Source organism: Bombus vosnesenskii, unplaced genomic scaffold (assembly GCF_011952255.1).
Source record: "Bombus vosnesenskii isolate JDL3184/JDL3185 unplaced genomic scaffold, Bvos_JDL3184-5_v1.1 scf7180000013316, whole genome shotgun sequence".
Classification (NCBI taxonomy): Eukaryota; Metazoa; Arthropoda; class Insecta; order Hymenoptera; family Apidae; genus Bombus; species Bombus vosnesenskii.
The window spans coordinates 2070221-2081871 of record NW_022882962.1 but is presented as its reverse complement, the minus strand read 5'-3'; the positions used below and the strand labels follow the sequence as shown (position 1 = coordinate 2081871).

At 37.7% G+C, this 11651-nt stretch overlaps 1 protein-coding gene and 1 non-coding gene across 5 annotated transcripts in view; both read left to right on the top strand.

Moving 5' to 3' along the window:
- Positions 1-88: 88 nt before the first annotated feature.
- Positions 89-160, top strand: Trnah-gug. The gene has a single exon. It is a non-coding gene; the product is annotated as a tRNA-His (tRNA).
- A 581-nt stretch (positions 161-741) lies between these two features.
- Positions 742-11651, top strand: part of LOC117235346 (protein crumbs) — a 29792-nt gene continuing 18882 nt past the window's right edge. The window contains exon 1 of one of the 4 annotated variants that reach the window (XM_033497264.1): positions 742-1084. In XM_033497264.1, coding sequence (XP_033353155.1) covers positions 1060-1084 — 25 coding nt within the window. In that variant the 5' untranslated portion in view covers positions 742-1059. The remainder of the gene's footprint in view (positions 1085-11651) is intronic. The other 3 variants (XM_033497262.1, XM_033497261.1, XM_033497263.1) reach the window with 3 other exon arrangements.

Sequence of the window (11651 nt, the reverse complement as noted above, 5' to 3'; positions counted from 1 at the left end):
TAATACGAAATATATAAAAGAGTTTGAGATTGTATTGTTGTAACATATAAAACTATCCAAAAAGAAACGTTTCACAAGTCCTCTGTTAGCCGTGATCGTCTAGTGGTTAGGACCCTACGTTGTGGCCGTAGTAACCCAGGTTCGAATCCTGGTCACGGCAATGTCTAACGGCATTGTCACGGTAAGAGGTGTTTTTTTTTATTTTCATTTCAAAACAAATAACTAGGATCTCATATCATTTTCTTACTTCTATTGTACATATCAATAAACATATTTTTAAACGTTGAAACTTATCAAACAAGGTAAAAACTCTTATTTAATGTGAAGTGATATCTGAATTGTTTTAAGATAAGTAATTATGCTAATACTCACATTTTTACAACAGGATTTTCTATTTCACCGAAATATCCAATTTTTATATTAGTATCTCGTACCCGAGTAATGCTTCATACAACTATAATCGTTTAAAAACAAATATGAAAATATGCATTGATAATTTCATAATAATTCGTAAGATATTTTCATGTATATTAATCGTAATATTCAAAACTTGTATATTATTGATGTGGCATACTACGATATCCAATTATACTGAATTTGGATTAAAATGCATTGAAAAATTGTCAGAATTCGATCGATTGGTCCGCACCTGGCAGTAGGATCAAGAGAAAGATAGACATAGAAGCGATCCAGCCGGTGTTGGTAACGACACAGGGCCGTAGCATGCTAGTGCCGTGGCGATGGTGCTCAGAGTCGATGGAGGGAGATTTCACAATAGCAACCGAACGTTCTCCAGAAGAGCCGCCGCAGTCTCGCTCGGTGTGTGTTTCTCGACGGTCATAGTCGGTGCGGGTGGATGTATTACGTGAAGGAGCGAAGCGACCAGTGCCGCTCTATAGTGCGTGAAAAGCAAAAGCGTGCGTCTTTCCTAAATCACTGTAAAATAAAAGGGACGAGTGCGGTGACCGAGGATGTCTCGCGAGTGAATGTGCAACAAGAGACGCCGTAAGTGCGGGTGTCCTCGAGTTCGATTGCAGATCTTTAGACCGGTCAACGACAATGCGGGCGCGATACGTCGTGGCAGGTGAGTAAGGCCCCGGGCATGTTCGCCATTCGCGCGTCGTTTCTTACTCCGTGTTTCTCTCTGCTTGTCGCTACGGCCCCTGTAACTCGCTTTACGACCCAAGATCTAGAACGCAGAACGTCAAACCTTTCAATTTTATCGAGTTAAATTAAATCGCTGAACGCCGTACGAATAAATAAACTGTTTTCGATCGTGTATTGATTTTTTGATCTAGTGGCGGGTAACCTATGCTGCGTTGTCGTTCAAATTTCTACGTGGATCAACGCAAACGATGAACTCAGTAGCATTGAATTCGTGACAGGTGGGGAGACCGCCCTGCCAAACCGTTCCGCACACCTGATCGTCTACAGTCTACCTGAAGTACTGTTACTGCTTTATCTACACCAGGATAGACTAAAATAAACGTTTTCTCGCTTCTTATGAATTCTACGTACCTTTAAGCCTTCCTTTCCTCGAACTTGTCGGACATTTGTCTAGGTATCTTTCAAATATTCCTCCTCTTTGTTGTTCTTCTTTGTGTATTGCTTTCGTAACTTGTATACAGTTGTATAGGTATATATACCTATATATATATATATATATATATATATATATATATATATATATTTGCTATTGAATAGAATTAAATGCATTATATGTAAAATAACGATCGCTGGATCTTGCTCGGCGTGTTGAAGTCTCCAGCATCCGGCATCAAACAGCGTCCAAGTTTCCTCTTGTGATTCTTAGCTCTGAAATATTATTTCGATTTACTCGATCGCTGGCTATAGCGCTTCATAAGTAAAAGAAGGAAATACGGAATTACGAGTGTCTGGTCGATAATGTTGGTGCAATGACCAGGTAGCCTATTAACAACCGAAGTAATCACGGAAAGACACGTAAGACGCTATTTCTGTTTCACAAATCAAACCTATTAATCCAAGCATTAGAATGTTGCACGCGTAATTATCGGCACGTGAAAGACGCATCTAACAAGGGAAAAGTTCATGCCTCGATATACCTGTATGATGTCGTATTCGTAAAACAGACCAGTAGGATATCGATCGTCTTACAATCGCGATATCTTGCGTTGTTCAACCGCTTCCCTTTGCTATTCCTTTACGCGTAAAAACGTAGCGCAGTTTTATCCTATACGAAATTTTATCACGCTTATTAATTAGTCTCGAGTATTCTAGGTTACTTTCCCTTTATATCATCTCTTGTGTTCGTAATTTCATTCGTGAAAGCTTTTAAAAGTCTTCGCTAACTGAAAACAGCGTCTAGCGCCGCAAGAACGGAATCAGTTTCTACGCTTTTTGCTCTCGATTAATGCTAATTAGCTTGAGCGATTCTCGAGATTAACGCGAATCGTTAGGAATATTTTATGCGCATGTCTATAACATAGGAAATTTATGACGGTCAGAATTTTTGGCTGGAATGCATTTTCTCTCATTGAGGGATCGTGCCTAAGTACACGGCGTCCAAAGGGTCGGCGTACCTACGGATTTCTTAGTAAAGGAAAAACATTTCGACTCGTCTAGCGCAGGTGGAAGCCAGGTCGGTGCATTAACGTTGGTCCCTCGCTTCACGCTCAGGTGCGTGCCTCAAACGACACACGCATTTTATATACTCTATACATGCAAACCTACTGCGCAGAACAGAGGTTCCACATTCGTCGTTATACCTGCCGGACGATGCTAGCCATAGTCATTTTTCCTTTCTTCTTATCGTCAGCGTAAAAAGAGTGGAGTAGATTCCGTAACAAGTGCATCGTTTTATTCAACGTCTGAGAAATTTTACCGCGACCGTTTCTTCCGCAGCCGACGCGACGCTACATTCGACCGCATTTGCTTCGAGTAATTTGACGAAAAATAACGTACTCCTTGAAAAAGCGATTACCATTGAATCGTTAAAGGAAACCAAGCTATTTCGTTTCTAAAAGAAAACGTATAGTATCTGCTTCTCTGTTGTGACTAATGTATGGAACAAATCGTTGTTATCGAGTCTCTCGTCTCTTCTAATTCTTTGAGGTAGTACAAGCAAGAAACTGATAAACATTCTTGCGTATGTATTTATGTATGGTACTTACGGACATTAAAGGATCGATAAAGAAAGAGTGAATTTGGTTAGAACGATACCATTGTCTTTATAAGAAAAAATGTTATTTATCGACGCGAGATAATATATTTGAACGATAATGGCTCATAACTATAATTAGAAACAGTTAATACGTTTAAATTCCAGTTGAAGCATTTAAAGATTTCCCATTAGCCGAGTATTAACGAAATTACTTTTATTTAACTCGCAATAGAAATTGAAATAAATGTGGAAATAAATAAACGGAGATACGTGCATTTTAATCGGGAAATTCTCAACAATCCAATTCTTTTTATCGAGTACGAAGATAAAGATGATACGAAAATGTTTTATCAGCTGAAGCGATAATTTATGGTTCGTTTTCACGGATTCATTAGTGTCGGTTTCAACAATGCTTCGACATTAACGAACGACGATCATCCGACTTATTATTTCTGTATTAACGTGTGGAAGATTTTCGAAGCTGGATACCGTTCGATATAATTCGAATTAGCTGATTCCATGTGCATTGGGCTCCTTCTTTGGTGTTACATGCATTCGTCGAATGCAACTTCAACATTCCAGCAGATTGCATTTTTTCGGGGTCATCGAAGCGCAACGAATAGAGAGAACGTAGTTCTGGCTATTTTATTTCACCTCTATGTTCATTTCGTATGTGGCTTTGCCACGATGATTAGGTATTGTCGCTGACATAAGTTACGCTAATGAAGAACTCGATGTAATTGGTGACACGGATTCCATGCTTGTCTTTGATTTTCATCTTTTTTACTTTTTAACATTCCAGATTACTTTTTTAATGACGTTTCAAATGGTTACTATTACGTGTACATGCAGTGGTAGTTTTCCTATTCTTTATTCCTGGCTTTATCCTCGTATCTTTCCCAGGATGTTTCCTTGCGATTCTTCTTCTTCCTTTTTTTCTGTTCTTCCTCCGATACCTCTAAGGAATTTTTCACGCAATACTTACTGCATATCAGTCGATGAATATCGTTGATCTTTTTATATATCAGTAGCAATACCGATGCCCTTGTTATTACAGTAACGCGTAGAATGTCGTAGAATACCCAAGTTACGTTCCTTTAACGGTAGGTTTGATTAACTTTACTGTAACTGTATTAGTCATTACTTCCTGGATTCTCTGGCTTCCTTATACGCTTTGTACGAGGTAAACCGTTTCCTCGTTATTATGCTCCAAACAACTTTTATTATACCTTATTTTACGTTCTATTAACGTTACTGAAACGAACATTTGTAACAAAAAAAAAAAAAAATGTGTCATCGTTGATCCTTAAACAATAATATTATACATTAAAGTAATAACGTACGATTTTATTTCTTCGATAATATTCGTATTGCGTTAAATACGTAAGAACTTGAAGATCTCGAAATTTGGACATGTATTTGAAAATCTTGTAAATCTTACTTAGAAACGCGCTTACTTAGATGCGCTTCGTGCGTCGATAGCCCCAGTCGTCTGGTTATCATCAGAATGAAGCACTAGACAAATCTTGAATGGTTCTTCAGTTTCGGAAAAGGTTTTTCTTCAACGAATTCACGGGGACAGGACACTAGAGAGGTTCTCAGAGGCCATGTGCTACATTTAGTATTATTGTCTTCTCTACTTTCTTGTCCCTGGACTTTCGATGGCATTATTCGTAATCTTGTTTTTCTATGTCTCAAGAGGGAAACCAGGGTTCAAATTTTCGTAGAAACGTCTCTCGTACTATGCAGTTGCCACTATCATAGATAAAAGTAAGAAATATTATTTGTACACTGAATTTAGGTTGATTAGAAAATTGGGAATATCTTGTTTTTTTTTCAAGAATTAAATATAATGCAATTTCGAGGCGCTCTCGTAATTTATATTCAATTCAAGAGGAAATATCATTGCTAATACGAAACGAATGAGTTGAAATATTATATGAGATCGCTCCTTCTGTAACTCGATATGAATCACTTGCATGTTATACCTATATAAAATGACCCGATGCCTATCAAAGTAGTGCAAAAAAAAAGAAGAATTAATTTTTAACCCATTCAATTTTCTCTGATAATTCTCTTCAGCTCTACATAAATTAAATGCTAAATAAATTAAATTGAATGCTCCATGTTGTTACATATCCTCCTTCGAAACTATTAAACCAATATTCGTCACAAAGTTACGATCAGAAAAACTTCTTTCTCTACAAAATGATTTGGTCGTAATCGTGACACTAGTTTATTAATGTCAATGAAACAGTTTCGACGGGTAGATGTTCGACTTATTGTATTTGATCGTTTTTCTACAATTTACGTACTTGTCCGTTCACTTAATTATTAAATAATTCTCTCGCCACAGTAATTACATATTTGTGCCTCTTGCGATTCGTTGGATTCAACCAGACCACGTAACTCGTCTACGTATAGCAATTATGCTGATGTACGTGGCGTCGCGACGTAAATGTGCAACACACGAAATAATTTCCATCGACCCGCATCGCACACCGAGCAACGTTGTAGAAACAGAAAATGTACAGAATGTACATACAGAAATGTATATGTACAGAAAATGTTATCGAAACCTGCGGTATTAGGGCGACGCTCATTTCAGTCTTATGCCTGTATAACAATTGTTTCGCTCCGATTTTCTCTTGTAATGCATCCAATCGTCGATAAACTTGTGAATGAAATTTATCGCCTAAAAGATTTCTTACAAATCACGTACTGTACCGTGAAAACAAATTACTTAATTAATCAATCGTCTATTAATTATATTAAACTTCATTTCTATCTTTAAATTACACCGATTCTGTAATTTAACAAAAAACAGAGATATCGTCGCGATCGATTGCTGTTGATTTACGTTCATTTTATTGAAAAACGGATTAACATGTGATTGAATAGTATACATTGCGTCATGGTACGATCTCGTTCTCTAAATCTAAACATATATTGTTAGGCTACAAAACAACACGTGCCTGTTATACGTATCAGGCCTTACAGTTCAGCTTCAGATACGCTTATCGTTTTACAAAGATGAAAATATAGCTACTTTCGTGTGATACGACACAAGCAAAGTTCACACCTTTACGCGTGTCATATACCAAATTGGTTTCTCTTGAACGAACGTATAAACAGGTATGTCTCGTAACGAAGAAATTCTATTGAAGCGGCTGTTGGATTCTCCTTATCAATTCAAAGGAATTTCTGTAGGCTCTTAGGATTACCTACGAATACGCCATTGAAATGTAAATGCGTTTTGCGTGCATTTAGATAAACCGCGTGAAACCCAGAAGGCATCTTGGTATCGTGACTCATTGCGGCTCTAATTTTTCTAACAATAGGAAGACTGGTTTTATGATTTAACCGTATTAAAGTAGGGCAATAGCGTCTCGTACCGTTGAGTTTCCGTTTACGTTGACCGAAGCGTCGACGTGGTTGGAAAATCAAGCAAGATTTCCAACTATTCTGTTTTTTTTCCTTTCGTCAAACGCGAAATGAGGCGCACGAATACAAAAAAAAAAAAAAAAAAAGAAAAAATACCGAGTTCTGCGTATCCTTGTGCCACTTTTTCTTCTGCACAACCCTGTGCCAGATTTTATCAGACGAAGGATTTACAGCTAGAACTGAAAAAAAAGATACGTGTGCAAATTGTATAATCGATTGTATAATCGTATCGGTTGTTCGATAACTAAAATTCATATAATTTGCGATAGCATATTAGCTTTCTATCGATATTACGAGACAGTCGTATCCCATTTAATACCCTACAGAAAACGGTGCCCATTCAAACTGAAGCCCTACGCGAACTTTCTACATCGACCGAAGTAGCTTTGTTATTCGCGGAACGCATATGCACGTATGTGTGTTGATATGTTTCACTTGGAAAACCGATACTTTCACAGATTTCCTTTGTGAATTCTATTCAACGAAACTTCACATTCAGATAAATTCATAAAACGATTTTCGCGAATTCCATTCATCGCGTGTCACACTTTTCAAATAAAGCACACACTTGGGTATTTCATTTATACGTTCCGTATAACATATATATACATACATGCATATATACGTATGTACTAGCTTCGAATCTGTCGTTCATCATATTTCTTCGTTTACACTCGCGATTACTTGTTACTAATTATACTTTATGCTTTCTGTAGTTGTACTAATCGTACTTACGTGTTTATTTATATCAAATTGATACTTGATAGTTGCCGCCATATATTAAGATGGTTATTGAATCGAGAAACGTACTATCAAGTTACAAACTTATAATTTTATCGTAATCTAAATTCATTCACTTACTACCCACTTTTAAATTAACTAACATAATGTCGGTCAACCGAGAGGAATAAATTACAATGATCAACGATCGCATGTGGGGTTTTTATCGTTGTAAAATTTCGCCTATACATAATGCAAAGCGGTCGCCGTTTAAAATGCAAGTCTCTCATATGTAAGAAACGACACCCTTTTTTCCCTTAGTTCCCGTGTCATTCTTCGTTCGAGTGTCACACACTCGGAATAGCTTTTTTTTCAGAGCGTGTCGTTTTTAAAGGTGAGGCAGAAGACAATGGTACGTGGTACGTGGCGCGTATATGTATATGGAAGGTATTATTTCAATACGCTCGCGATTTAGCCAACCAGTCCAAATCTTGGCATTATTATACCTTGGTTTTATTCTTCTTCTTCGCTAGAATAATTGGCACGTTACGAGAGTTATGCCTTCGGCGTATGATTAAAATATCAGCGCTGAAATTTCAGACAGACGATCATTCTCTTCCATCTGCTTTGTTAAATTTATCTCTGATATATCTCGAATGTATCTCAAGTATAAATTCAAATATTTTTTCACGTAGAAAGTTGTACACTGTTACTTATGTTATTCTACAGCGAATTATTAATTAGAACGTTTATACATATATTCCATTCGTTTTTTCCTTTTCTTTAGTTTTAGTTCCAAGTTTTTAACACGTGTAGATCTTCGTATATCGAGCGTTTCCTCCACGCTTGTTAAGAGATACAGGTATATTACATATGGAGATTGATTCAACGTTTAAAAAGCATAACTGTGAAAATAAGGACTTACCGTTTTCTTCGTTCTATCGGCTAATCTGTAAAGGTGAATAACTAGAAAACAACGGTTTATGTAACGCATACACGGTGTAAAATCATGTTCCGAACATTTATGTATTAATAAGTAGGTGAAAGTAAAGTTGAAGATTCTTAGCACGAAACGTAATTGAAGATAAAAATTGCTTTACGATAATTATATCGCGAATTAGCAACGCTTTAATAATGACAATCACCTGGACATTCTACGTTAAAGATAATATTCACACGTCCATTTAAACTTACGTTATATAGTTATCGTCGCTTCTCTCAAGTTCCGAAAACCATCATAATGGACGTAATTGTTCGTCAACTCGACTAAAACTTCATCCTTGAAATCGTACTGCGAGTAAAAAAAGTTCTAAAAGCTACTAAGCTTAAAACAGAATAACGTGGCTTCGCTTAGTTGTCTTGCGAATGAATCCGGGACGTAAAAGTTTCAATGAAATCCGGGCTGTATGGCATATTGAAATGCAGAAAAAGAAGAGAAACGAGGAATCCAAAGTGTGTAACCTTCATGGTTACAACCCCGGAGTGTACGCGACAGTGTTCTGGTCGAGCCTTCGACCAGGCAGCGATTTCATGGGTCGTTGTCGTGGCGTCGGGTCGGTCACTGATCCACACCGATGATCCTGAGAAGCTGTGGTAAAAGTTTATACCGTTACGAAAGGGAGATGTCGTGCAGCGAATATACGCAGCGTTGCTCGAAACGTGCTCTCGAGACATCACAGAGAACCGGAAGCTCTAGTAACGCGCCTTTCGCTCAGCATTGTAACCATGCACGCTGCAATATACCAAGGTCGTTATTCCAATCTGCTTCTCGACGACAGACATTTTTCTCATAAGTTTCATCTTGTTTCTATTTTGCGCAAATCGATCTATAGTTTTGATCCTCGAGGGATTTCTTCCCACAATCTGGCAATCGTTGAGAAGATAGTGTGGACGATAAAACGCGAAAACCTTCCTCGAGGACTCGTTTCAGTGATCGGCGTTCGTGGCCGACCGAGCGCCGATAATCTAAACGTTCTCCGATATCGAACCGTTGATGATCGGTTTCAATCAGTCGTCGAGCGAACATCAAAAGGTTCGAGACTTCTCCCTGCGATAGAAAAGTCTTTGTCAGATATAATCACGTTAATTTTTTTTAATGGCCGATAATGACAATAACTATGGACGATCTGAAAGTAAAGTTAGTCGATGAGAGCTTCTGTTAAAATATATTTCGATGAGAATAGTAAGTTCGTCCGAATCGCGTACGCATTTCTAGAAGTATTATCTCAAGCTATTGCTTATACTAGCGGCTATGGTTTCATTCTGTAGTTAAAGAAATTGTTATTATCTAATGTAACATAGACCGTGCTGTATTCATCGCGCGTATGTATTTGGATGTGTGAATGTGTTTTCAAAGCGTTCCTTGGCGAGCGTGCACCTGGCAGTTTCCAAAGTAAATTCATTAAATTTTGTAACGATCGTGTTTATAAGACTGCATTCAGCGTTAATTATACACGTTATTTAACTCTTTAAAAGGGTATTAAACATGGCAAAGTATAGCTTAAAAAATGTATGAAACGAGGAAAATATTAATAGAAAGGTGTACATTTTAGATCGCCAAAGATATTCCATAAGCTGATTACGAATTCCCAAAGGCGCAGTTTTCTCACAAATTGTTGAGAAAGTTGCCTTTGCTTCGCAACTTGAGCGTCGCGTATTTCATAATTACACGTTATTTCTATTTTAACAATAATACATGCGAGTAAAATCGATCGAAGAGAATTAATTAAATAAAATTGAGTAATAAACAAACATAGATTTCGAAAAAGATTCTTTACAATTTACGGAGTTGCCGTTGACAGATTCCTACGTTAAAAGGTGAAATTAAAAGACAAAATTAGCGTCACCTATGTCTTTATCTAGTTTCGCTTTCTACACGTAAAACGCGTGTTTAACACATTTACTTTTCTCTATTAACAATAGAAAATCATAATTTGTCACAGATTTTATTGAAAAGAGAGAACGAAAGACTTATTAATGAAACTTGCACAAAGGCGATTAATGTATTCCATGTACCGTTGCATTTCCATCGACCAGATTTATAATTCACAATATCCAATAATAATGCATGGTTATTGTTATCGAATATATATAAATATATGGCTGTATTAATAAACAATAAATAATTAACAACTCGATAGAAATATCGAATAAACCAGGCATATTTCCCAAAAACAAATATGACGTTATCGAATTTTTCAAGCGTATATTTTTTCCTCTATTTTTCATCCAATCCTTTCTTAAACGTCAATGCGCGACCATGCGTTGTATTATGCAATCGATGCATGTCAATCAAAGGCGCGTCCACTCATGGAAAATTGTGTACACACGATAAAGTTCAGCGCACGTCGGTCTCGAGCATTTTTATGCAGGAGAACGCGATTGAAAATGCAGTTGCCTGTCATTATACACGCGGAATCTACTTGCGGTACTCCTCGCCTTTTCTTCCTTTCTCGCCCTTTATTCTCCTTCCTTCTCTATTAATCCTCTATACTCCCTTTTCTGTCATTTCGAAATCCACCGTCTCTCCGTCTCGCTTGCTCAAAGGCCTCTCCTATTCTTTGAGTCTGTCTCTCACCGTGTCGACAATTCTCCTCCCTCTTGACGGTGGTTTCGCTTTATCCTGACATCTGGTCTCTACATACCTCGGAAACATAGCGGATCCCGTGAGAACCACTGTTCAAATGAATGAAACCCATTCACCGATCTATAGAACCGATCACAGCAGCACGGTATGCCAACGTAATCCGATAGGAATGCATTTTCCACCGACAAAACAGGCGTAACCCGGAAGGTGAAATTAACGTTCAGCACGACGTGTTCCTTTCCTTGAAATTTGGCGAGTCTGATCAATGGCGGAGCCTGTCGCGCAAGGCCACCGCCAGTCATTTCCAAGTATGAGCGAGGCATGACGTTACGTAAAATTCTACGGCGCAGCTTGCGCATTGAAAGTGCTCAGGTAGAACCTTTGAAATAAAGTCGAAAGTCCTAGCGGTTCCGAGCTCTTGATAATTTCTTCGTTATCGTTTGCTATCTTTGCTCTAACACAAATACTTAGAATCTTCGTGTTGGTTTAGAGATAATGAAACGTGATTAAGTTAAAGTTTCGAGGTAATTAGTCTGTAAATTCAATTCGTTTCTCAAATTAGTGGAGTTACGGGATGATTGCTAAATCGATTGATAAAGATATGGAAAAGGAAATGGTACGAGAAAGCGAAGACGAGAATGGAAATTTCTCGCAGAAAATTGTATAATACATTCTTGTTTGACGTATCGGTAATTTTCCTCTGAAAGAGCCCGAAGGCGAGGATCTATGATCCGTGGGAACCGTCTACGTTCAGTTAGC